The 26732-nt window shown below is 44.3% G+C and overlaps 2 protein-coding genes and 2 non-coding genes across 4 annotated transcripts; 1 reads left to right on the top strand and 3 right to left on the bottom strand.

Moving 5' to 3' along the window:
- Positions 1–6732: 6732 nt before the first annotated feature.
- Positions 6733–7811, bottom strand: LOC126565896 (uncharacterized). The gene is made up of 3 exons (XM_050223105.1): positions 7418–7811; positions 7243–7344; positions 6733–7175 (listed from the first exon to the last, which is right to left on the bottom strand). The coding sequence occupies exons 1-3, from the start codon at positions 7809–7811 to the stop codon at positions 6733–6735; spliced, it is 939 nt and encodes a 312-aa protein (XP_050079062.1).
- Positions 7812–8374: 563 nt separating this feature from the next.
- Positions 8375–8568, top strand: LOC126566280 (U2 spliceosomal RNA). The gene has a single exon (XR_007607339.1). It is a non-coding gene; the product is annotated as a U2 spliceosomal RNA (small nuclear RNA).
- A 2897-nt stretch (positions 8569–11465) lies between these two features.
- LOC126564352 (tRNA-dihydrouridine(16/17) synthase [NAD(P)(+)]-like) lies at positions 11466–17597 on the bottom strand. The gene is made up of 5 exons (XM_050221373.1): positions 17235–17597; positions 16810–16969; positions 13878–14322; positions 11774–12410; positions 11466–11702 (listed from the first exon to the last, which is right to left on the bottom strand). The coding sequence occupies exons 1-5, from the start codon at positions 17592–17594 to the stop codon at positions 11466–11468; spliced, it is 1839 nt and encodes a 612-aa protein (XP_050077330.1). The 5' UTR covers positions 17595–17597.
- On the bottom strand, positions 12674–12867 carry LOC126566278 (U2 spliceosomal RNA). Its single transcript, XR_007607338.1, has one exon. It is a non-coding gene; the product is annotated as a U2 spliceosomal RNA (small nuclear RNA).
- Positions 17598–26732: the final 9135 nt, after the last annotated feature.

The raw sequence follows: 26732 nt of genomic DNA, 5'->3' as shown, positions 1-26732 counted from the left end.
ATTACTACTTTATTTTATAAGAAAGAAAGAAAAATTGTAGTGAGTAAAGTCTGTTTTAAAATTTTATTTTTCCGTACCATTTATTTGTTGTTTGTACCAAAAGCTGATAAAGCCTGTGTTGTCACAACTTCCAAGTGAATAGCACGGAGAATACTTGGTGATGGTTTTAGTTATTTATTTTGTCCAAAACTTTAAAACGGTGCCACCTATTCCCCGTTTATCTCGCTACTGCCGGGTTGACCCATCTTTGACAGCTACCTGTCCCAACCATTGTTCTGACAGCTGTCCCTCGTACGTCAGTTCCCCAACTGTCATTTTCCTTCCTAACATTCCCCCAGCCCGTGACCAACTATGTATGGTCACCCTGTATTTATGTCGAGTAATGCTAGTTTCGCTACCGGTCTTCTTAGCGTTCCTGTGGTGGTGCGAACCCACGCTTGTCGCACATGCCCATCAACTCCTGTAATAACTCCTTCTACCATACCCCTCTTCCAGTTGTTCCTAATTGTCCCTTCTACTATCAGTACCAAATCCCCTGTCCTTACCTCTCGGACATTTTCAAACCACTTACATCGACGCGTGATTACTGGAAGGTACTCCTTAATCCACCTTCTCCACATCCTATCTAGGATATGTTGCGCTAACTTCCAATTCCCCCTTAGGCTGTCTCTATAGTTAGTGGGTAGTACCGGCCGTTGTTTAACTCCCGAAGAACTTCCCAACAGGAAGTGATTTGGTGTAATCGCCTCTCGGTTCTCCGGATCTAACGGTACGTACGTCAACGGTCTAGAGTTGATCATGGCCTCAGCATCGTACAATATGGTCTCGAATGTCTCGTCATTCGGTAAATTCCTCACCTCCATTACCGTGCTGATCGCAGCCTTCACTGAGCGCACCATACGCTCCCATGCGCCTCCCATATGGGGAGCACCAGGCGGGTTGAAGTTCCAACGGGTGTGTTCATTGGTGAAAGTCGTTGCCAGGATTTCATTACGCTGCTCGATTTCTTTCCGAAGTTGTCTGCTAGCGCCCACGAAGTTGGTCCCGTTGTCACTGAAGATTTCTATCGGTGCACCTCGCCTCGCCACGAATCGCCTGACCGCCATTATGCATGATTCTGTCGCTAGGCTATGCACTACCTCCAAATGGATCGCTCGTATGGTCAAACAGGTGAATACGGCAACCCATCTCTTTTCATTCGACCTTCCTCTCTTTACCAATACCGGGCCAAAGTAGTCGAGTCCAACGAAGGTAAACGCCCGGACGAACGGTGCCAGTCTCTCCTTTGGTAGCGGTGCCATTGGTGGTACTTGTGGTAGTGCCCGCCGGATTGCACAGAACACACAATTCCTCACCGTTTTCGCAACCAACGCTCGCAGCCTCGGGATCTGGAACTGTTGTCGTACCTCGTTCACTACTGTTTCGTTATTGGCGTGGCGATAGACTCGATGATAACGCTCCACTATTAGCTCAGCCAATTTAGAGTTCCCCGGTAGAATTACTGGATACTTTGCGGAATAGGGTACTTCCGCCGCTTCTCCTATTCTTCCTCGCATCCGTAAAACGCCTTCTTCATCCAGAAATGGCAATAGCTTGTATATACGGCTTTGTTTAGCTACCGTCCCGCGGGGTACTTCATCGCCATTTTGGGTGCTCAGGACACGAATTTCCTCCGAGTAGAATGTCCACTGGGTCTGTTTCCACAAGATGATGTTAGCCTTATAGAGTTCCTCGTGGCTGAGAACTCCTCCCAGAACTGACTCGCTTCTCCTCTTCTTGTCCAGGTTGCCTACATAACGCACAAGCCACCCAATTGTCCGTTGCAGTCTCTCCAGCCTGCTAAACCGTTCATAAGGTATGAGTAACAGTCTGGTATCAGGGCCCTCGGTGTGAAGATTTACCCGCCGTATTTCTTCTCCCGTGCCTGTGTCGGTCGATCTTTGTTGCGGCCAGTCGTCCTCTCCGTTCAGCAAGAATTCCGGCCCTTTAAACCAGATTCCGTCGTAGTCGAAGTTCGGCCTACCCTTCCACTTCGTTGCCTCATCCGCTGGGTTGTGGTCTGTCGGCACCCATCGCCACTCATCCACTGCCGTGCTCTCCAGAATCTCGACTACTCTATGGGCAACGAAGGGTTTGTAGTTTCGGGGATCCGCTCTTATCCATGACAGAGCGACCGTGCTATCAGTCCAGAGCACTCGTCGTGTCACACGAATTGGATGGTGTTCCTGCGTGTAGCGCAAGAACCGTGCGCCTAACACGCAACCTTGGAGTTCTAGCTTCGGTATCGTAAGGGGCTTTAATGGCGCCACCTTAGCCTTTCCTCCAACCAGGGTGCACTGCGGTTCACCGGACTCATCGATCGTGCGAAGATAAAGAGCGCATGCATATGCGTGCTGGCTGGCATCGACGAACACATGCCATTCGGCATTCTCGTACGTTTTCTTCGATGCTTCGGTAAAGTAACAACGCGGAATGCGTATGTCGCCAATCGTTGGGAGAAGTTCTATCCATCTGCGCCATTCGCTGTATTGGATGCCATTTATTTCTTCATCCCACTGCGTGCCGGTTCGCCATAGATCTTGTATCAGGATTTTGCCGTGAATCACGAATATCGCCAACAACCCAAGAGGATCATACAATGACATCACACATCGTAATACCTCTCTCTTCGTTGGAATCCGCTCTGCCTTTAGGAAGTCAGCTATCACCGTACACGCCCGTGTGCAGAATCCCAATGTATCGGATGCAGGATGCCAACGCATTCCTAATACGCGTTCGATATCATCCCCCATGGTTGATAAATATTTGATGTTTCCGCTGTTCTGCTCACCGAGGTGTTTAATTACCTCTGCACTATTCGAGCTCCAATTCCTTAGCTCGAATCCGCCATTGCTGAATACTTTCCGGACCTCGTTAGACACTCGACACGCCTCCTCCGTCGTCCCAAAGCTGTCTAAGAAATCGTCCACATATGTGCTCTCAACGATTCCCTCAACCGCACGTGGGAATTTCTCGGCATGCTCTTTCGCGTTCCGGTTCTTGACATACTGCGCTGTCGCGGGTGAACATGTAGAGCCAAATGTCACAACGTCCACGATGTAGGTATCCAGCTCGTCCGAAGGATTGTACCGCCATAAGAAGCGCTGTGCATGCTTGTCCTCTCTCCGCACTCTTATCTGTAGAAACATCTCCTTTACGTCTGCACACACCGCCACTGCATACAGACGAAAACGGAATAGTACTCCAAGTAACGACATAACCTCGTCAGGACCCTTAAGCAGCATGTCGTTAAGTGATGTGCCATGTGCCTTAGCTGCAGCGTCCCAAATCAAACGCACCTTTCCAGGTTTGTTTGGGTTAGTAACCACTCCTATTGGTAAATACCAAATTCGTTTCGGGTTAGCCTCCGACAGTTCCTGTTTCGTTGCCTTGTGCACATACTGTTTGTCCAGCAGCTCGCGAATCTGACGGTGTACCTGCAGCTTGAGCTGACCATCTCGTTCCATCCTTTTCTCCAAACAATCGAACCTACGTTTCGCCATAGCGAGGCTTGAAGGAAGCTCTGAATGATCCACCTTCCACAATAAACCCGACTCGAAACGTCTTCCAACACGAACCGTGGTAACCTCCAATAGATGTTGAGCACGTTGGGTATCCGGGTCATCCTGAACGTGTGTGTACGCCACCCCCATTTGCTCCAGTTCGTAGAATTTGCCAATCGCGTCGTGAAGATTGTTTGGGCTATTGCACTCGCAGATGTGCAGTAGTCTATCACCCCCCTGGTTCGTCGGCTTCCCGTAGATACACCATCCTAAACGCGTTTTGACTGCGATTGGATCACCATCTCCGCCCTCTACCGTCCTGAGGGGAACCGTCAGCCTCAGGTTGTCTAACCCAATAAGCATCTTGGGTTCCGCATCCTTATATTCCTGTATCGGCAGCTGCTTCAGATGTTCCCACCTCCCTTCGTCCTGTACGAAGGATTGCCGCGGTAGGTTCATGGCTGGAACCGTACGTACCGAATTGACCGCAAAACGCCTTGTAGAACCAATCGGACCCACCTCGAGATTTACGCGTCTGGACCCAGCCTCGACCCTTGTTGTATTGCCGGTCCAACGAATGCAAAGAGGCTCCACCACACCCTTGACACCTAATTTCTCTGCCAAATCCTCGTCAACCAACGTCATGGATGAACCTTCATCCAAAAAGGCAAACGTTGCCACCGCTCCAGCCGGACCATACACGGTGACAGGCACAATCCGGAAGAGTGCCTTCGACGAAGACGATGCGTACTGATGATGGTTGCTTTCCGCAATAGCACCACCATTGTTCCTTCCAACCCCGGGTTCCGAAGCGCCGATCTCATTGCTGACACGCCGAGACTCCTCCACTCCGTGCAGCAACGCATGATGTCGGTACGTACACCCTTCTTTGCCACACACTGGCCTGTTGCGGCACGTCCGCCAGTTGTGCTTGCCCAGGCAGCCGAAGCACAAGGAATGTGCACGAGCCTTATTCCACCGTTCCTTAACCGACATTGCTACAAACTCAAAACATTTTCCCACATCGTGTCCCCTTTTATCGCAAATAAAACAACGCAATGATTTCCCTACCTGCGTTGAGTTATTCCCAGATGTTGTTGATTCCTGATGATCGACATGTGCGTGCACATAAGCCTTGGTGCTGGGCTTCTTCCCTTCCGCCGCCTTCCACGATGGTAACTCCCGGTTGGTTAACGTCTCCGCAGCGCTCTGCAACTCGGCCATGTACTCTGCAAACATCCGGAGGTCTGGTTCGTCGATGTGCCGTACAAATCGCACCCAATTATATTTCTCGGTCATCGGTAGCTTGTCCACGATCTCCTGTAGCAGCAACGGGTTAGTCAGATGCGCCTCTCGTCCAGCGGCCTTCATATGGTCCACCATGCTTTGCACCGCTTCACCGAACGCCACGATGGTGTCGGGCTTCTCCATGCAGGGTGCAGCCATCCTACGCACTTTCTCGATTAACGCCGAGATGAGATGCGTTGGCCGACCATAACGTGAGCGCAGCGTTGCTATCACTTGCGGTACCACTTCCGGCAAAAGTAAACGGCTACGCACTGCCTCTAGAGCGGGACCCTTCAGCGCCTTTTGCAAACGCAACATATTTTCCCAGTTGGAAAAGCCGAATTTGTCCGTAGTATACTCATAATGCGCGATGAATATTGGCCAGTCCGCCGGGTCCCCGGCAAACACGGGTAATTCGGTTGGTATGTTGCGATGCACATTCACCTCCTGCTGGGCATAACCGCGCTCCTCACGTCTCACACGTTCCATCGAACCACCCTCCGCACAGGATGGTATCACTGTCGATGTCTCAGCGGTCACTTGCACGCCCAGTTCCTCAGCCAAAATCTGCTCCTCTTCCTTCACGAACCGCAGCTGCAACTCCAGTTCCACCCGTTTCCTCTCCGCTTCTTGCCGTCGCTTCATTATGGCTAGCTTGTTTACCATACTGTCGGATCCCTTAGCAAGAGTGAGGTTAGAATTTGCCGCCACGCTGTCGGTTGTATTCCGTGAGTGCAGGTTGAAGCCTTCCGCCAAGCGTTTCGTAACCTCAACCAACTTGAGGTTAGGATTTTCCAACACGCCGTCGCTTGTTTCACGCGGAGAAAGATAGACGCTTTCTACCGTGGGCATCATAACCTCAACCCGTTTGAGGTTATGTGTTGCTGGACCTGTTGGTGCCGCCACGTGCTTGATCGGCGTCCTTTTTACCGCTCCAGAACGCTCTCTGCCCGTGCACGCGACGCACAACCACTTCCGCTTTTCCACGGCTTCCGGCGATTCCGTTATACCGACGCACGAAAAATGCCACCATGAGTCGCAACTATCACACGCCACAAAAGTTGCATCGTCCACTTGATCACTGCAAGCCTGGCAGCAATCCTTCCGATCCACTTCCATTTCACCTTTTTACCGTTTTAAAGGCTTTTATGTTGTCACAACTTCCAAGTGAATAGCACGGAGAATACTTGGTGATGGTTTTAGTTATTTATTTTGTCCAAAACTTTAAAACGGTGCCACCTATTCCCCGTTTATCTCGCTACTGCCGGGTTGACCCATCTTTGACAGCTACCTGTCCCAACCATTGTTCTGACAGCTGTCCCTCGTACGTCAGTTCCCCAACTGTCATTTTCCTTCCTAACAGCCTGCGTTGCGCTTAATTACCATCCTCGGGTATCTAGAGAGCACCCAAACCAGAAGGTATCCCGAATCTTAGAAGGCGGCGTGAATTTTTTTTAATTTGACACATGAAATTTCAATCTTGAATAACCAGGATGTTACCACAATCCTGGTGCATGGAGTGAATTCTTTCAAAGTTCGCATTGAAATGAAGCGAAATATTCCGAAATTCTTAGATTGCTATTGCTAATTGCTAATCTTAGTACATGGATTTCGATTGCATTTTGATGTAAATGAAAACATATATTTATTTTGAACAGACACGTAAATCACAAAAAGAACTTAATGGTGTAAACTGTAATTAGGTTTAAGATTCTAATTTTAATTCTAAATAGAATAAAACTCTTCCTTGGGCTTGGCTGTCGCCCTTAGCAGCACCAAAATTGGAAGGTAGTTCGGTGCCTACTTACCTTCATTTTGTTTTGTTTTCTGGTTTGTTACATTTTCTTTACAAACACAAGCACAGCCTACTTTGGACAGTAGCCGTAGAGCCGTTGCTTTCACACTATTTCCGTCTTACAACACCACCAACCCGGCGCCGCTTCGTATCATTTGCCATCGTTTCGTCGCCCGCCTCACCCATCCCTTCCCCGCTCGCTACCTTCTGTATTCGGGCCAGAAACTTTTGCTTCAGCACCTCCAGATCGAGCTTCAGCTGGAGCAAATGTTCCCGTTCCTTCTCGCGGAACGATTCAAACTCGTTCTCGATAAACTCCATCTGGCTGCGATTGAACGATTCGTTGTGGTCCTGCTGTAGATTGCAGATTCTAAACAACAGTTCGTCCATATTTGCTACTGTTAGTTTTTTACGTTTGGGGGCAGGTTGAGATGAAGCGGGTGGTGGTGGTGGCGGCGCGGTTGTTTGTGCTGCTGTTGCTGCTGCCGGGGCTTGTTGTGTTTTGGAAGTGCTGGCAGTCGCTGTTGCCGCCACCGCTGCTGCAGCTTCCTCTACAAAAGAGAAAATAGGAAGTATGAGACAAGCGATAACCTCGTGTGGCGCATACAGCCAGCTTACCAAACTCAATTGCATCCTGTGAATCGTAGACAATCTCCTCAATCACAACCGTATCATCATCCACGGCAAGTTCTTGCGTTTCATCTGTAACAAACTCTTCATCTACAATCAAAATAAGCAAAAACAAGCTATTACGATTGAGCTATCTCGATAGAAAAAAAAACCGGGAACCAACCGTAGTACGTCGCAACAATCATTTCCTCCGCTGGCTGACTCTCGATGATGAGAGGCGCACGCTGCTCAACGATACAAAACAGTTCCTCCAGCTCCGTGTAGAATTCGCAAGGCTTCGGTTCCGTGACCCACGCTTTCCCATTGTTGTTTTCACGCTGCACCAGCTCCTCCCTGTATCGGTCGTACGCAAACTTAAGGTTTTTCCACTTGTGCTCGATCTGCCGTGCGTCCCGCAGGTTTGTGTTTCCGCGCCGTTGCATCTCATGCTCGATCTGGCGATACATTTGACCTTTGCGGTTGTTGATGGTACCGTCCAGGAACGGGATGCAGCACATTCGCAGTATGTCAAGCAGCTCGAGTGTTTCCACTTTTGACCAGGCGTTCCGTTTCGTCATTTTCACTCCACACAAAGCTGGCTTATTGGAGATTCTGTGGTTCTTTTTTTGTTTAGAAAAGTTTAATCAAAAAGGACGCGCGTCTTTGGATGCGAATGCGTTCTTTTTGTGAAAAGAGAATTGTAAATATTTGTCGAAGCCGAAGCGAATGTCAAACTTCGGCCCTTCGGAACTTTACAAGTGCAGTAATGTTGTAGGGTTTCATTATGAGAGGCAACACCGAATGACAGCTGTTGCGCTCATCGAAGCAAGCGAAACGGGTCGCACAGAAGGAAAAAGAATGCTGCCGCCTAGACAAGACTTTTTACCAGTGCCTTTTACTGGAATTGTGATTCCGTGAAATGAGACGATCCGCCTAACGCCGTGCACAGTGATGTTCGAGGCCGAAAGGAAAAATAATGCAGTGAAATAGATGAAACATACGGGCAATATGAGTTCGCTCATGACCCACGCACGCATTGTTTGGTTGAGAATGTTGTCGGAGGGTCGGAGGGCGCGCTGTGCATCGCTAGCGGAGCAGTGCGTGGTTGAGTGCGGTGGTCAGTTTGGCGGTAGTGCAAGTTATCGCTTCTCGGCCTAAAGGCTAAGATCAAAGTGTAGTATCTGTTCTTATCAGCTTAACATCTGATAGATCTCCCATCGGGAGACAACAAATGTTAAACTGATTTTTGGCAAAGGGAGGAAAGTTCGGGGCTTGCTCCACTTCTTCCAAGGGTTGGCCCGGTATTGCAGTACCGCCGGGATCGGCCCACGTCTCATTTATAATAACACCGAAAATAATTCCGCTCACATCGTGGAGGATTACTATCAACTATCACGACTGAATTCGTAATCAATATTAATTTTCACTCCGTGGAGCACGTCCCATGCAAACTAAAACTAAGCGAGTTATCGCCCATTTCCCACGGGAATATTATTTTCCGCCACAATTGGAACGGTGGTTGGAGGGAACGGGTTGAGGTGATGGGCATAAAGATGCGCGGCTGCAAGACGCATCCAATGGTATGCCGGATGCCAGGATCGGACCAAAACTGAGCGAGTTATCGCCTATTTTCCACGGGAAAGTTATTGTTTTCCGAAATAACTGGGACGGAGGGTGGAGGGATCGGGTTGATGTGCTCGGCAAAAAGATGCGCGGTTTCAAGACGCATCCAATGGTATGCCGGATGCTAATATCGGACCAAAACTAAGCGAGTTATTGCCTATTTTCCACGGGAATGTCGTTTTCCACAATAACTGGGCAAGGGTTGGAGGGATCGGGTTGAGGTGTTCGGCAAAAAGATGCGCGGCTTCAAGACGCATCCAATGGTATGCCGGACGCCAGGATCGGACGAATACTGAGCGAATTATCGCTTATTTTCCACGGGAATGTTGCTTTCCGCAATAACTGGGACGGGGGTTGGAGGGATCGGGTTGGGGTGTTCGGCAAAAAGATGCGCGGCTTCAAGACGCATCCAACGGTATGCGGAACGTCCCGATCGGAACAGGAATGACCGAGATATCGCCTATTTTCCAAGGGAATGCTGCTGGCAGAATTTTCCGGGAAATTGTTGGATAATCCTCCGTTGTTTCCTTTAGTATTAAAAAATATGGTGGGGAAGTATTTTTAAAAATTTGTAAAGAAATAAATAAAAATGAGAATAAAAAACATGAAATTGAAAAACACACTTAAACGGAACGGAAAAATATTTTTCTTGACGGAAAGAAATTAATTTTGGTCCCAAAAAATTTTCTCAGTGCTACCTTCTCGAATGCATGCTCTCCTGTTACCTGGGATCGAATTTTGGTGCAAAAATTTGTCAGTTTTCTGGACCGGATTTTGGTGCTGGAACGAGTTGGTAGTAACAGGAGAGCATGCATGCGAGGAGGTAGCTGGTAATTTCCAAAAATTTCCGATTTTTCCCTTAAAGTTCGGCGGAAAATATTTTTTCGCACGGAAAGAAATTTATTTTGTCCAGCAAAAATATTTTTCCTCACGGAAAGAAATTAATTTTGGTCCCAAAAAATTTTCTCAGTGCTACCTTCTCGAATGCATGCTCTCCTGTTACCTGGGATCGAATTTTGGTGCAAAAACTTGTCAGTTTTCTGGACCGGATTTTGGTGCTGGAACGAGTTGGTAGTAACAGGAGAGCATGCATGCGAGGAGGTAGCTGGTAATTTCCAAAAATTTCCGATTTTTCCCTTAAAGTTCGGCGGAAAATATTTTTTCGCACGGAAAGAAATTTATTTTGTCCAGCAAAAATATTTTTCCTCACGGAAAGAAATTAATTTTGGTCCCAAAAAATTTTCTCAGTGCTACCTTCTCGAATGCATGCTCTCCTGTTACCTGGGATCGAATTTTGGTGCAAAAATTTGTCAGTTTTCTGGACCGGATTTTGGTGCTGGAACGAGTTGGTAGTAACAGGAGAGCATGCATGCGAGGAGGTAGCTGGTACTTTCCAAAAATTTCCGATCTTGCCTTAAAGTTCGGCGGAAAATATTTTTTCGCACGGAAAGAAATTTATTTTGGTCCCAAAAAAAATTCTCAGTGCTACCTCCGCGAATGCATGCTCTCCTGTTACATGATATCGAAAATTGGTGCAGAAATTAGGCGATAACTCGCTCAGTTTTGGTCCGATCCTGGCGTCCGGCATACCATTGGATGCGTCTTGCAGCCGCGCATCTTTATGCCCATCACCTCAACCCGATCCCTCAAACCCTTGCCCTTTTATTGCGGTAAACACAAATATTCCCGTGGAAAATAGGCGACAAGTCGCTCATTTTTGGTCCGATCCTGGCGTTCATTGTTTTCTCATATTTTCCTCGGATATTTTCGGATCCCTCGGATCCGTTCGGAGAGAAAGAATCGGATCCGTTCGGAGAGAGAGCTGCCAAACGAAATGCAAATTATAATGATTTTATTTCTGATTATTTTTTAAAGTAATAAATCCAATTTAAATGTTCTTTTTTCTTCCTTTGTAGATATTAATCAAAGTATAGACGATGATACAAGAAGTTGATTAATCACCAAATTAGATCAAGTGTTTCGAATCAGCGCCTTATTTCCATCCCTTTCTGTGCTGATTATGTACATATTTCTCAAGGCATTTCCTTCATGATTTTTTTGTTTGATTGTCGGCGGGGGCAGGAGGAGACCCATTGACAAACTGAACCGGGCCCCTCTGTAGATCTTTATAGACGAGGTTCGTATTGCTCTGGCGGGAATGGAAGTTTGGTGGGATTTACCGGTCTAGGGAGAATGGGGTTCTCTAGTCGGCTCTGCCCATAGGTTAATCCGCCACTAACAAGACCCTTACTTACCTTAAGCTACTGCTGCAGAGCTAATAGATTATTATAGAGTTATAGATTTTATAAGCTAACCCTAGATATATACAAAAATAATTAATAAAGTGCCTTTTTCTACAACAATATAATTAAGTAAAGGCAAGCAATAAACTTTACTCTTAAAACAGTTCTTTCAATATGATTTAAACTTCACAAAAAGGTTAGAGTTCATTCTTTTTGGCACCTGCAAAAGGGTTTTGCAATCAAATTCAACCAAGGGTATTATTTATTTCCCCATCAACAACAATCAATAGAACCCATTCGTTTACTTACTTACGTCTGTTTGCACCCAAAAAAATCGCACGTTTCTTTTGTTCCCGGTGTAGCAGATCAACTTTGCTCATCAGTGATAATAACTTGATTGTCCAGTACCGTTTCAACGTTCACCGATGGTTGTTGTTCCGCCATTTCGATTGCCTTTTTCGCTTCTTGTTCAGCTAGTGTCAGTGCGATCGCTTTCTCACGTCTCGATTTGATGCGAATCTTATGCCCAACACAATCCCGATTCTCTCGATAGCATTTGCCTTTGCAGCACGTCCGACAGAGCCGATGTTCACATTTCATACCCTGAAAAATAGAAGCAAGTTGTATTTATGTCAGCCCCCGTTTTGAAATGTCCTTTGAGGCATTGCAGTTACCATTGGGTTTGTACAATCCGGTGCGTCATTCTTGCACAGCTCATCGAACCTTCTCCGTCGGCCGCTCGTGTCGGCAATCGATATGTTCATCCGGACAATATTCTGAATCTCGTTCGAAGCATTCTCCTCCTCCTGCTGTCCTGCTTCATTGTCTTCGTCCTCGCCATCATCACTCTCATTATCCTGCTTAGTTCCCGGTGCGCCACTGTTTAAAGCACGCTGCAACGCCCGGTGCTTGTTCTTCGGTCGACGCTGTACACGGCGCATCTTTTTCATACGTTTGCGTGAAATTTCATTACCGTGGGCGTCGAAGAACTGTCGCTTTTCGCGGGTAGGATCGTTCGCTAGGCGGTGTGCTTCTTCGAGCTTTTGACGGTGCACTTCCGGTGGGGCACGCATGTACGGTTGACAGAGCCACGGTGGAAGGTGCAGATTTTGATCCTGCTTGACGGTTTCTTCTTTCGGATGATCGTGTTGCTCTTCATCGTCGTTTTCGTCCTCTCCCGTCCATAGTTGTTCACCCTCGTGGTAGGGCAGATACTTTTGCTCCAGCTGGACTACGACAGTGCGGAATTCGGCCACCGAATGGCTACCGGCCAGCTTCTCTCGTAGGACGGCGTTCGATTTTAGGTGCATTCTTGAGGGAAAAGGATAATAGAAGACTAGAAATAAATAATGATTTATTTTAAGCTCCCTGAAAAGGATTTTTAAATCGGAAAATTATTAAGCAAACAGAGAATAATTCTAATGTACCCGAGTAGGTAATAAGAACCATAAAACTAAGTTAATATAGATGTGCGTGGCCTATAGTAATTTTAATTTACTAATAACTAAAATCAATATTTTCTATCTAAATTCAAATCTCCGACACAGATTGACAATTAAATGAATTTTATTAAGATAACGTGGGCCGATCCCGGCGGTACTGCAATACCGGGCCAACCCTTGGAAGAAGTGGAGCAAGCCCCGAACTTTCCTCCCTTTGCCAAAAATCAGTTTAACATTTGTTGTCTCCCGATGGGAGATCTATCAGATGTTAAGCTGATAAGAACAGATACTACACTTTGATCTTAGCCTTTAGGCCGAGAAGCGATAACTTGCACTACCGCCAAACTGACCACCGCACTCAACCACGCACTGCTCCGCTAGCGATGCACAGCGCGCCCTTCGACCACCTTTCTGTCAGCAGTGTCGTGCACGCACAACATTCTCAACCAAACAATGCGTGCGTGGGTCATGAGCGAACTCATGTTGCTCTTGTGTTTCATCTATTTCACGGCGTTATTTTTCCTTTCGGTCTCGAACATCACTGTGCACGGCGTTAGGCGGATCGTCTCATTTCACGGAATCACAATTCCAGTAAAAGGAACTGGTAAAAAGCACTTTTTATTCCTTTGTCCACCCGGCAACATGATTCGTTTTGGGTACGTCATTCCACATGCTTCGTTGCGAAGACAGCTGTCATTTGTTCGGCTCTCGAACTAGAACCTTACAACAGTGCACTGCAAGGTTCTGTTTGTACAGCGGTGCGTTGAATGCAAACATCGGTACGCCAAAAATTATGAATTTTTTCGTAACGTTTTCTTATCTGATTTTAATAATTTTAATAAAGAGGGAAAAATCATAGAAAATCATGGCTTTAATCAATAATTGAATAGAGTAAAAAATGAGATGAAATAATACAAAAGAAGCTAGATTGCAATAACTAGTGTATCCGTAAGAAAAGAATGTAACTTAACTTTACATACTAAATTGACTAAACCATCAAAACCAAAGTACCAAGTAACCGAATATGGTCGGTATAGTGCAACACACAAGGAGAAAATATCTCGTAGCACTTTTATATACATAGGAAAAAAATACTAACAAAAAACATCCATAAACTGTCACAATTAAGTCTCAATAAATCAAAGAACTGTTTGAATAACAACGTGAATTGATACAAATTCCGAAGAATGACATGAATTAATTCGAAACAGTAATAGAATACATGAAAAATATAATTAAGCAGTAACGAAAACCCTGACGGACAATTTAAACGAAAAGTACTATTAAAGCAATTTAAACGAAAAGTAATAACTGTTAAAGCATTGGGTTTACTTACAGATGATGAAACATCTTAAAAAGGTGCCCCCGTATGTAGGAAATCGGTGCCGGATACTGTTCCACCAGATCGAGATACTCGTGCGCCATACTCCAAGACGTCGGATTCACACCCTCGAACAGGGCGGGATTGTGCAGATTACCCTCGGCCGTCATCACCCCATTCACACCCGTCTCCTCGATGCATCGCTCAACATCGTGCACCGACATGATGTTACCGTTCGAAAAGATGGGTATGTTTAACTGCTGCCGCAGCACGCTCACGTACTTCCAGTCGGCTAACCCCGTCAGTGGACCCTTCTGTTCGCGCGTTCGGCCGTGCACGGTCAGTATCTGGGCACCGGCGTCCTGCAGCATTCGGGCGTATCGAATCGTTTTCGCCATATCCTCGAAGATGCGTATCTTGCACGTGACCGGGATGGCCAGATTACGATGCAGAGTGCTTACTGCAGCAGAGTCAAGCAGGGGAGAGAGAGAGAGAGAGAGAGAGAAAGCAAAACGATACGGTTATACATAATTTTAATTGCTACCGGATATGCTAGCGGACACGTCCTTCAAGGCGTTGGCGGCGGTGGTAAAACATGGAAATTTCTGCGGGTAGCCCCAATTTATGCCTCACACAGTAATTACTACTCCCTTGTTTGCTGTGTACCGAAGAGACCAGGACCACTTTCGTACAACAAACAAGGATTGTTCTCCCCTTTCCTAGCGCTTATCCTTGCAAATGAAGGCAAAAGTAGCACGCACTAGCGTCAAGGACATCTTTTCCATTTTCTTCCCGGCCTTAATGAGCCAAAGGACGGACCTTCCGTCCTCAAAAATTCTTCCCAAAAGAAAGAGCCAATGGATTCATCATCGACCACTGCCCACATCTTCAATCCAGCTTGCTGTGAGAGTAATATTTACTGGCCTTTTACCTTTTCCCTTCATTTTTTTATTCGCGCCCCCTCCCAAACAAAGGAAGAAGCAACAAATAATAAAACACAACCCACCCGGAATGTGAATTGTGGCCCGGGTTTTCCGGGTGTTTCGCTTTTATCGCTTCTAGGCTATTTTTACGGGACCAAAAAAAAAAACTCACCCAGAGTGGACATTTATTTACCCAGCCCGAGGAAAAAAGGGGGAGAATATTATTTCGGGTTTAAGTTGATAAATAATGGTCCGAACTGGGCTGGAATATTCATTCTCACCAGTAATCGGTTTCCGTGGAGGAGGAAGGAATAAACAGAAAAATCCGTACTATCCGTACGTCCGTTTGTGTGGCCCGGTAGGGGTGCAAAATTGCGTAATGAAAATCAAACAATCGTTATGGATAAGAGGGAGGAGGCGAGAAGCTTTACTTTATCACGGAGGTGGGTGTGTTCAACAATGTTTCCTATTTGCGGAAATTGATGAACACGAACGTACGACACTATTGAAAGAGCTATTAGGCTTTATCCTTGCCTCGTTGTGTGACGAATGGTGGGTAGTACTCAGAAGCGCACAAGGAAATTTATTGGAACAACTGTTCCTCACATTTCAACAAATAACTAAGAAAAAGTTGGAACGAATAACTCTTTAACTGACAAAAAAAAACTGCAAGCAAGAACTTTCAGTCTCTCTTTGTAAGTGTACCGCTGCGTCTGCAACATACATATATGATTCTTGTTAAAAGAAGTGGAATTAAAAGTTAAACGGTACGATGCACGTTACTTGGCAGCAAAAGGGACAACATGTACGTAAAGGGAATAATTAAAAACTAGTTCCCATACCTATTCTAACCAGCTGCAGCTCTACTGTACTGTTTAGTCGCAACAAGTGTTGTTAGGACACAATGTGAATTTCCCATCTTCATTTCATGCTCATTTTCAGCCACATTTTCCGTAGAATGCATTAGTCATTTTTGCCACATAGAATAAATGGGACAGATTAAGGTTCGTTTCTAAGAATTCTCTATAGATAATTAACACTACAAAAGAGTCTACTTCAGAACGTTTCGTTGTACGCCCTTTTTAAATGGCTTCGCATGTACGATTACGTTTCTGACATCCCAGACTGATCTTATGCTCGGTTGCATCAACAGAAAGTCTGTGACTGATTTGGTAGACATACAGAAGAACAGAATAAGTCTATTAAGTCAGTCTATGGAAGTCTTCGTCCGGTAGAATGAAGCCTTGGAAGTCTTGGTTGAGGCGGTCGACGAATGAGTATTTCCAGATGTTAATGGGAAAAACAGAAATCTATTATGATTCGATCTTTGGATTTTGGAATTAATTACCAGCATAATTCTTCTCTACGAAAAACTTCCCTCCAATTTCGAGTCTCGCTCGAACCTGTGTGCCTATATGTCTTTGTAAATACAGTTGTTAGACAATCTTTTATGCGTGTAGTACATGTCTGGGGGATTTCTATGAGATGCTTGTAAAACACTTGATTTTCTATGCTGACTGAAAAATTCGGTAACTATGAAAATACCGATGGATGTTCTCAATTTAACAAAATATTGCATACTTTCGACGGCGACAAAAAGAAGCAGAGATTTAAAGCGAGTAGTACGATCCCTTTACAAAACAATCAGCTGCTTTTGTGTAACAAGAGCGTTATGATGCGTCATGGTATTTGGTTAACATTAATATTGTGAGAAAAATCTCCCTTGATCACCAAAATCCGATGCGTGTCGTAATTCTTCTTGGCTTAACGACCGTTTATTTCACGTCGGCCATCTCAAGGCTTACTGATAACACGTAGTTGGATAGTCTGTCCTCACTACGGAGGAACTGTCCGCAGGGCAATTGAATCCCTGCCGTGTGAAGACCGGCGCCGTTATCGATCTACCACCATGCCGTCCACTGACCTACTACTATATTTATGCCCCTGCTGATCATGTACTGCTACGTTATACCACGTCACACAACAAGATCAAATCCCACAGATTCCCTCGCTGAAACTCATACCGATCTCACGCAGCAGCTCCCATTCATCCTGCAAAAAGGCACCATAATGACCCCGCTTAGCGATAGCCTGCGGACAGCCAAGGTTAATATCGATTGCGTCACAGTGATCCTGGGCAAGCAGACCCGCTTCCAGCATCACCTTCGGATCGTTACCGCAGAACTAAAAGAAGAAAAAGCAGAAAATAACAGTCAGTAAATATACAAAAATTCTAAACAATCGAAGTCGGAAACGTTACAGCCAGAGGGAGAGAGATATGCAATGCGTTTCTGTGTGAACACGTACTGGTGCATGTAATTAAATGTCAACGTTTTAATTAACCGTGCGCGACAAAGCTTCTCCTTCCGCATCACAAGGAACCAAAACACAATGCTCATTTTTTGCCGACTCTGGCCGTCTCCGATTCTTTTGCCCCAGTCGCGCGTACCTGAATAATCAGTGGCCGGTCTTCTGGGCAGGTTTGCAATGAATCTTTCCGATACTTGGGATCCTTCGTGAAGCAGCTACTGTGGAACATGGGCGAATAGCAGAGCTGTGCACCGTGTCGTCGGCTAAGCAAACGCCAGGCCAACTCACTCGCGTCCACCATCGGTGCCACCACGTACCGTGGAGAGTGTAGAATTTTCTCGTAAAATTCAAACCCACCCAACTTTCGGCACGGTTGAACCGCTCCGGTAAGGCTGGTGGTTGGTTTAGTTGTGTCCATCGCGGCGTCAGTGGTTGATTGGTCCTGGCTGGTGGCTGGTTCTGCCGGTGTAACTACGTTATTGTCGTTACCCGTTACCATCGTTTCGGTTATTTTGCTATTTTTAAGCCGTTTACGTACACCGCGCGGATGTTAGACGACTAATTCTTCCGGACGGTCCTTATTGACGAGGATACCGTGGGCCCGTTAGATTGAGCGAACAGGGTGGGAGGATTTGTGGTGTCGAAAGAGGTGAGAAATAATCTAAAAGTAGAAGACAAAAAAATGAAAGCTTCATTAAAATGTTGGCGCCTTTAGAAAAAGCGTATTTCTGCATGATGAGGGTTTAATTAAAACTGACTGATGATGAATGGGCGTGTTTCTCTGTTAAAATGGGTAAAAGCTTCTTCCGTACGCCTCTCTGGACATTCCACTTTAGGAGTTTCGGTCCAGTTGCGCGGACGAGCTCCGGAGCTTACAATAACTAATTTTTAACCCTCAATTCCCAACAATGCCATTAATTCGGGCAAATCAATCGGAAGGGTTTCTTCGTTCGGGTTGAAAAAATCTGAAGCGAGTTTTGAGGAGAACACTTTTAGCATCTTGCTAGTGTCACGTATGGGTGGATATCGTTTCTTATCGCTAGAAGTAAACGGTGCTTGTGAGGTCATCGAACGAAACTGTACCGGCCGGTGGCCGGTGTAAGGATACGCTTTCTTTTCACGCACGCAAGGTTCAGCCATTTTCTGGTACGTGTCCGTCGCCTCAAGCGACATAATCTCTGTTCCAACACTATCGCCTTACTGCCGTAGGATGAGATTATTTTCTTTGGCCTTTACCTCACCGTCGCACCATCGGGCATAAAACTGAAGGTCTTGGAAGCTGTGTGGTGCGCGTCCTTGTGGTTGACTGTATCAGTGCGAGATCCGGATCCAGATGGAAGCGTTAGCTGGGACTATGTTTATGCGTCGGTCGGTAGGTCGGTGCGCTATTGTGTTGAGTTTGGAGCTAAGAAATTACATCCTTTCATCGCATCACATTGCCGCAACATCGGTAAAAGGATGGGTTTGCTGTTGGCCTGCCGGCCGAAGCTTGGCGGGCGTGTGGATGGCTACACCGAAGGTGTCAGGTTTATCTGGATCATCTAGACCCATGGTGTTTGAAATGCTCGGTTTCTTCTATCCATCCGGTCGGATGTCTTTCGTCGCGTTCCCAACCTTCACCGCTTCACTGACATCCCACTGCGTTGCGGAAAAGATTTGGTTTCTGCTTTCCAACTTCAGCAGCATTGATCGACAGTGGAAATGGTTTCGGACGAATACAATGTCCGGTTTGAGTTCGGCGAAAGCAAAAAAAAAAAAAAAGGGATAAATTAATCTACCCCAGCTTTTACTGGCAGGGCGTTCGAGCAGGAAATGTTTTCTATGGCGTGGCTTTTCTTTTTCTTTAACCCTCAAAAGATCTGTTCACCACCGTTGGAGCAGACGAATCTGTTACGAGCAAAACTCTGGCAAACGACGCATTTCGCGTGAGGTATTATGAGCATACTGAATGAATTATGATCGAACCTCGAGTCTCCAGCAACTAGCACTGGATTATCTTTGCTCCATCTCTCCGGGTGGAAGGATGAACTTGGGCTAATGGAGATAATTTTTGAATAATGGATTTACATTTAAATTGACGTAAGTGGCGGAGTTTGCTGGTAAGCGAAAAGCGGTCATTATGAACGACGGCTAACGATCCTGCTGCAATATTCTCTCTCTCTCTGTTTTTGTTTGACACAATCCACCTTTACTAATTACGTGACTCGAAAACGCTAATTATAATACAGTTAGTGTGCAGTATTTTCATGTCGAGTACTTAGACATTTGTGATAAGGTTTCTTGTACTGTTATAAATCTATATATGTTATAAAAAGCTGTTATATTCATACTGTAACTATTCCTATTGCTGATGCTACTTGATAAGTAGTTTTTAAATTTATGCAAAAGAAAAGCTGTCATCCCTAAGGTTTAGCTTCGGTAAAAAAAGGGTAGAGGTATGCAAAGGAAAATTTCTGCTTCTTTCATCTTTGGCTACTAATTAATCCTACAAGACGCCGTAAATGCTGCAATGCGCTTGACAAATTCAGCTTATGCCGATCTGTTTGTTATTTCAATCTCTTCATGTGTGTCTAATATTGCCGCTTTCATGTTAAACTTTGCCGACCGACGAATTGTCCTTTTGGCCAAAAACTAATGCGACACTAAAATGATTTCCTAAACTAATTTAAACTCTACTTGCGCTTCTACCTGGTCCAGCTGGCAACACTTCTTTGAAACGTTTCTTTTGATCCTAAGGCCTCGACTGTGTTGTAGTTTGCATACTTTGTTTTTCGTTGTCGCAACTCAAAAGGTCGAAGCCGTATCGAAGTACTATCAGGCACCTCTGCCAGGGTGCCTTAATTTGGCCATCGAATGACTGGAAGTTTGCCAACAAGTTTGAATTTACCAGCGGTCGAGGTCACTACCGTTCTTCCCATCTCTCTATGCAGCATTCATTAGCGTCTGTGTGTTCACGTCATTCGATACGATGCTGCAGTATGCCACTCCTTGGGACACTAACTGCAAACGTGCCGCAAAATTGGGAAATGAAATACAAGTACACACATGGACAGCGCGACATGTGCGTAAAATGTTTCTCCACCGAGTAGGAAATGTTTTGCAGGAAACGAATGGGGCATACCATAACCATAAACCGCACATGTTTCCGTACGACCAAAGAAGCATTTGAATGCTTTGAAACCATTCCAAACGGTTCTTAAATCATTGTTCGTTACTAAATTGTCTGCAGCATCGCGAGCCATCAGAAGAAGAAAAAAAAACAAACTACAATTCATGTGTTTGTTTGTTTTTGCGTGGAAAAGGAAAAAGTTTAGATGCACAGACACGAGAAGTAGCGTTCGTGTTATTTTACTGTCGGTATAAGGATTTATTACCTTAATTTTTGCACACCTCTTTGATGGGTGACGGCGGCACAAACTTTTTGATTTTGGAAATGGGAGAAGAATTGCATAAAGCGACGAAGATCGAAGAGCTCCACACTGAGTAAATCATTAGCAGATGCGAATTTTAGCTCTTTTTCTGCACTTCAAAAGAGGAGCAAAGATCAGCACACTTTCTGATGATTATTGCACTTTATGAGCCTCATTGCTGCTTCGTTTGAACTTTGAATAATGGCAGGAATTTTTCAAAAGAGAGTCTTTTGCATGTTTTTTTTTTCGAGGATAATTTTATAATGCTAAAAGTTGCACCTAATTTTGTTAAAACATTTTAGCTTTTGTCAAAACGTATTTTTTCTGTGTCTGTTCTATATTTAACTTTTCAAGATTGTTTTAAAGAAAATTTTTTCCCATAAAAACTTTCAAAAACATTTAAAGACTCTCTTGACCTTGGAAATTTTTTTTTCCTATTATAGCACACGTGTTCAACACGAAAGTTCGTTAAGTATGATTCCTAGCGCCCACTAAAATTCTTCCCGCTGATCGACAACGGTCATACGACTTCCCAAAAAAAAGCCCGATGAGAAATTTGGAATGAATACAAATTATGACGCAACTTTCCTCTGCGTTAGCCAAGCCGCTGCACGACGTACGACATACTGATGGGCATTTTATTTTGCGTGCCGTTCCATGTATTTTCGCATCTCCACACCAGCCACGTAAGATCAAACGGAGGAACGAACGACATTAGGGACGAGCCGATTGTCGTTTGGAATGCTAAATGAAGGTACGTCCAGCAGCAGCAGCATTATTTCTTTGCCAGCCTACGGCATCGGTACACCGCAGCGCCCCGAGGTGCCGCGTTGAGAACTCTCGAGGGAAATCTTTACCCGCTGAACTTTCCCTACTCGTTTGGCGAATAAAAAGCTCTAAGCGAAGAATTATGATGATGTGCTGCTGCAGGGTGAGAATGTCGACGATGATTGTGGGCACTCATCACGCATTTTCTGTGTTTTTGGTGTTTTAGTTTCTTTGCAGCAGTTATTCTGATGAGGTTAAGTTTTGTTTGGGTTTCATCAGGAGTGGAGTGTTGGTGACGAATTTTGAATGGAAAAACGCCTATTGGCGTTTCACAATAACACCTTCGATGACAATAAAGCAGATGAAATAGTCTGTGATTTGAAAGAGAAAAAATGTGCCAAGGTGCAATCAAACCTCCGAGAACACTTTGGTGGTTTTTGGCCGAGTTCGGAAACTATAGTGATGTTTATGTATCATCAAAAAACGGTCAAACATTTCACGTGAACGGGAAAGGATCGTATGCAGTGCTTTGTCGGAGTGTTTTTACCCAATCGTCCGATTGTTGCTTGCCTTGGGTCAATGATGCACGCTGGGCAATTAGGGAAGTCGTAGGATAAAACTTTGAATAATAATCAAAACTGAAAAAAATATTTTTCATGAAACAATTTTTCACATTTTTCTTTATTTAATTAAAAGGAAAAATAATGCAAAATCGTCAATCATTAACTCAAAGTATTAATTCAATCTCAAAGTAGATAATCTATTGAAAAAACTATTAATTTTTTAAAAGGATTTTAGAAAGAGTGAAAAGAGTAAGGAGTGTTATTAAATTATCAAGATTTTTTACAACATTTTGATAGGTGAATAGTGTTATATATTAAGTAATAACACTGTACATTTATGTATCATAAACTTATAGATCTCTGCTGAACTTGGGTTTCCTCCGTTTTTGCCTGAAAATGGATGGTTCAGCCATATATTGTATACTTTCAGGCGTGTGGTCGAAGAATTTGTTGGCATTCATTTAGCTCACTGTGCGTCGGAATGAATTTGCTATCGCATCCGTTTTTGCTATCCGATGATTTTTCGGACAAGCACAGTCGCTATTTGTTGCTTTGCGCCGCCGTGACGACGGGCAATTGTTTAGGTCCTATGCGATGTATTGCACTAGCGGTTTATTGACGAAACCTTAGCATGGACAATCGATCTCTGATGGCAAACGATGAGACAGTTGCTTGTTTTGTTCTGCCCCAGGCAATTCACTAGCTTTAGCGCTTAAACATAAGCAAATGAGCCAAGTTCACGAGCGTACTGAAGTGCCGGAATGATGGCGAGATTTTTCGCTTTAATTTTGTCTGTTCCAATCATCTACGTGATGTTCTGTTACAAATACAATTGATCATTTTTCGTGGCGAAATTTGAACCACTTTTTGTGTTGTAACACTTTGCACAATATTATCATTCCATTTTCTTCTCCAAAGCAACGTGCTTGGTGGCAGAACATGTAGATAAATTTTCTATAACTGGCATATAATAATAATCCAAAACACTGATGTACCGGAAATGGCGTGTGCTACTGACGGAAATTCTGTCCAGTACCAGACGCTGATGCTGGACGATAATTTGCTTTTTTCTTTCGTTTTTTATTCTAACGCTCCAGGCAAACGGCAAGGATATTCAATACGCAGTGAACAATAAAGCGAAAAAAATGCCACCACTTCAACCAGACGAAACGTCCAAAAATAGCCCATTAAAAGGGCTGCACAAACACGTAAACAGACTGATAAGTATAAGAAATCACACAGCCCACCCAATGGGTGAAAGTTTTCTTTTTTTTTTGCAGATTGTGAAACTGATTTCACAACCCACACCAAAGCCAGCGATTTGCTCGAGGAGCGGTAAATAAAACCAAACGAGAGAGAAAGTGATCATGAAAGTCATCATTGGGAGGCGTGTTGATAAGAAGCAAAAAAAAAAAAAACGAAGTAATGGTAAAGAGCTTCAGACGGAAAAGTTTACTCACAAATCGCCTGAACAATCAGAAGCTTGCGAGATCTAATTTTCGCGACTTGATGAAACGCTTGCATTCTATTTTCCTTCTTCCACTGTCTCGCGGGTATTATGCGAAAGAACAATGTCAAACAGGTTTGACATGAAAAATGACAGCATGAAAGGAAAAAATGGTATCGATTTTCTAGAATGAAAGCAATTAATTAAACTAATTAAAAGATTCCATGAAACGGAAGGTCAAACTATCATTATGTATAGTGCAACACATCAGGATAATACTCCAATTGCTAGCGGTAGCTCTTAATAATTGAACAAAATTGATGAAGCACACACACACACACACACACAGCGGAAGGGAAAATAAAAACCGAGCGTCCGAAAATAAGCAAGATAAAATGAAATTCTGCCTAGAGTAAAAGTTAATTTTTGGAGAAGTTTTTAATAGGACGCAAAGCACTCTAAAACTCCGATGCTGTTCCGTCGCTATAGATTAGGCGCATGATGAAAAATGGTTCCGGACGATGGTATTTTTTGGCTTCTCGAACAGTTAATGGAGAAGTTTGGATAGCTAAAATGCTGCTTTGTGATTAGACAAGGCGGAAAAACAACAAGATTCCATAGTTTGAAGCATTACAGTTTTAGTTAAAGCTGATGCAATGGATAAGCAAATGAGGCAACAAACTTAAAGTATTCGTGAAATTTCAAAGCATAAAAATTGTATGAAATTGAACAATTAAATTTTTGAAAGTTGTTGAATATGAGTCCTTCTAGAAAATGAATTAAAGGTACTGAGAATTTAGAATCTGCATGGAAAAAAGACACTCGGGTATAATTCTAGTTCCTAGGGGATAGTCTTGGATATCTTTAGGATAGTCAACAAAATTCTTCTAAATATATAAAGTAAATACCTCTAGTTAATCATCAGCTTTGTTCCGATACCTTCGGAGTTGAAGTAGAAGCCTCCCGAACGTCGTCGATTGATCATCAAACACTACACGAAACAAATCGTTAACATACCGTAGGCTATCGAAAGTTTCTCCTGAGGTTCAGAGAACAGCTTCCGGAGCTTAAAAATTAAGGTTTAAACCTCAAACCAAATATACATTTTGACGTCCATAAAGATTGCAAAACACGGTTTCAATATGAAAGAACCAATTGATCTCCTGACAAGCGACAAACAGGTAGTCAAGTAAAATAACTAGGCTTTAACTTTACACACTGCTTGCATGCAGCGTTTAATGTTTGAAAAAGAAATTTCGATTTCTTGTGTTTTATTCATAATTGGAATCATAATTGACTTCGCTTGGTGGAGGTTAGTTTTCATCGCAAAAATTTCTCATTACGTACCGAAAGCCTTCACAACTAATATGATTAACTCGAAAGGTTGATGAGCGTGAACAATTTTCAAAATGTCACCCAAACCAAACGTCGGAGACGCGGAGCTACAGTACAAAAGCAGTAAAACATACGGCGGAGAAGACAAGGCTATCGTCTTCTTGACAAAAAGTGTCAATAAATCGGAAATAAAATCACTTCCAGAGAGCAAACTTTGTTCAGCTGTGGCGAACTTTACCGTCTCTCTGCTGCATAGAGTGGAGCAGGGAGCATTCGAAAAAGCAACCGCAACCGCCAGCATCAAACCGTTCCGACAACACCGGAAGTTACCAATCACAAGAACCCAGAGTAGCGGTACACGCTGGTTGACATTTTCTAATGGTGTGTCCTGTATGTGGGTGGGTGTGTCTCGTCAACAAATGTGGATGTTGCAAAAGGGCAGAGTTGGGAGGCCGGGAGTCCTCACACCCACCCACACATACACAGAGAGAAAACATTTCCCGATGACCGACACACATATGACCAGACCAGTGTTTGAGGGAAATGTCAATGTTGGTGAAACACGAGGACGGAAAAGAGGACATACAACACAGCCAGGAAAAAAAAACTTATTCATCAACTTTATTTCGTCAAGCGCTTGTTTTCTCTTTTTGCTCTTGATTTCTTTTCGATTGGTACTGTTCATTGAGTAGTGACCGTGCGATTTGTTTGATGGATGAAAATTAGGTAGATTTGATATCGTTATGTCTGACACAGTACACGGCACATTTATAGGTCCCGCAGACTGATTGACATTTATTTTGCCAAGTGAGATTTTCAATTTCGATACCCGGAAGAAGCTTATCTTAAGCAGTGCAGTTATTTCGATGATAGATCTAAGAAAAAAACCCTGACAGTTCCTGGACGGAATCCTGTCAAAGAAAAGTCTGTTGAATATAGGCAAAAATCGAAACGATGAATGTGCCAAACAACACAACACTTGTGAGGGAGCAAATCACGGAACGTTACAATAAATAACAAGCAAAGCTCTTTCGACTGATTTTTCAGATATTCTATCCCTACAGCCGAGTCTTCATTTCACGGTCCAGCTGCTTTTGGTCCCCTTGTCAAGCGTTCAATGGCGTTCTTTTTTTCGCTCTTTCCCACTCCCGCGATAAAGCTTATCACACGGTTGCGTTAGTTTTCCGGACATCAAACTAACAATAGCCTCCCTTCTTCCTGCCCCATTTTCGCAACCATTCCCTGATGATCTTTTTGGATGACAAACGCGCACCAATCCGTCGAAAAGACCACCTACCCTGTGCTGCGGCATGGGGGACTGTGAATGCGGGTTGTGGGATTTTCTGCAACACATGAAATGCGAGCCGAGAACCTTGTCGGCGATGGATAAAAAAAAAACTGGAAATACTATATACCACGGCTGTGCCTTCGGGTCAGTCACTTGGACAGGAGAGAAAGGTTCACAGGCGGGCCTAACCGGAAGTGGCTTTTCATGTCGGACAATACAAAAAAGCGGCTCGGCTCGAGAGGACACTCTCACACGATAAGGGAGAAGAAAATAAAGAGGAAGAAGAAAAAAACTTGTCTCCGCACGTGTTTCCGGTGGCTTTTGTTGATGAGCGAGAAAAAGTTAGTTCATCAACGTGAAACATGAATGGAAAATCTTTAACAGGGAAAGTTTTTTTTTATCCTGTATTATTCTTTTTGATCTGAGCGTGTGATTTACGCTCACAAACCATCCCCGATGGGATCGTTTTTCAAGGGAACTAGTACATATTTTTGTTTCGGGCTAAAACACAAAAGAGTGTTCAAAAGTTTTGATCTGGTACAAGGGGCGGGAAGTGGGTTTGAAATTGTTGAATTAGCTAAACAACACAGGACAAGCAGCAGGGTTGATTTTCTGTTTGAACTGTGCCCCATAGCATCACGCAGGTAAGTTTTGATGTAAGCGTGGCAGAGCGTTGCTGGTTTTCACACGACAAGACTTGGTCCCGTACTAATCGTCTCCACGTACACAGGACAGACTATCAACATGATAATCTAATCAAAGGAAGCCAGTAATGAAATTCAATCTCTCTCAAAGTAATTCCCACTCGACTCCTTACCTACTCGAC

Source organism: Anopheles maculipalpis, chromosome 3RL (genome assembly GCF_943734695.1).
Source record: "Anopheles maculipalpis chromosome 3RL, idAnoMacuDA_375_x, whole genome shotgun sequence".
Lineage (NCBI taxonomy): Eukaryota > Metazoa > Arthropoda > Insecta > Diptera > Culicidae > Anopheles > Anopheles maculipalpis.
The sequence above is the reverse complement of the archived record's forward strand: the minus strand, read 5'-3'. Positions and strand labels throughout refer to the sequence as shown.

Bases quoted from the DNA above. Each gene is read 5' to 3' on its own strand.
- LOC126564352 (XM_050221373.1), bottom strand. From the start codon at position 17,594: ATGGTAACGGGTAACGACAATAACGTAGTTACACCGGCAGAACCAGCC. The intron at 14,323-16,809 runs GTATGAGTTTCA...ACTCTGCTGCAG, and splicing joins GGAGCTGCTGCGTGAGATCG to TAAGCACTCTGCATCGTAAT. The intron at 12,411-13,877 runs GTAAGTAAACCC...TTTTCCCTCAAG, and splicing joins TTTAAGATGTTTCATCATCT to AATGCACCTAAAATCGAACG.
- LOC126565896 (XM_050223105.1), bottom strand. From the start codon at position 7,811: ATGACGAAACGGAACGCCTGGTCAAAAGTGGAAACACTCGAGCTGCTT. The intron at 7,345-7,417 runs GTTGGTTCCCGG...TTTTGATTGTAG, and splicing joins GATTGTTGCGACGTACTACG to ATGAAGAGTTTGTTACAGAT. The intron at 7,176-7,242 runs GTAAGCTGGCTG...TCTCTTTTGTAG, and splicing joins ACAGGATGCAATTGAGTTTG to AGGAAGCTGCAGCAGCGGTG.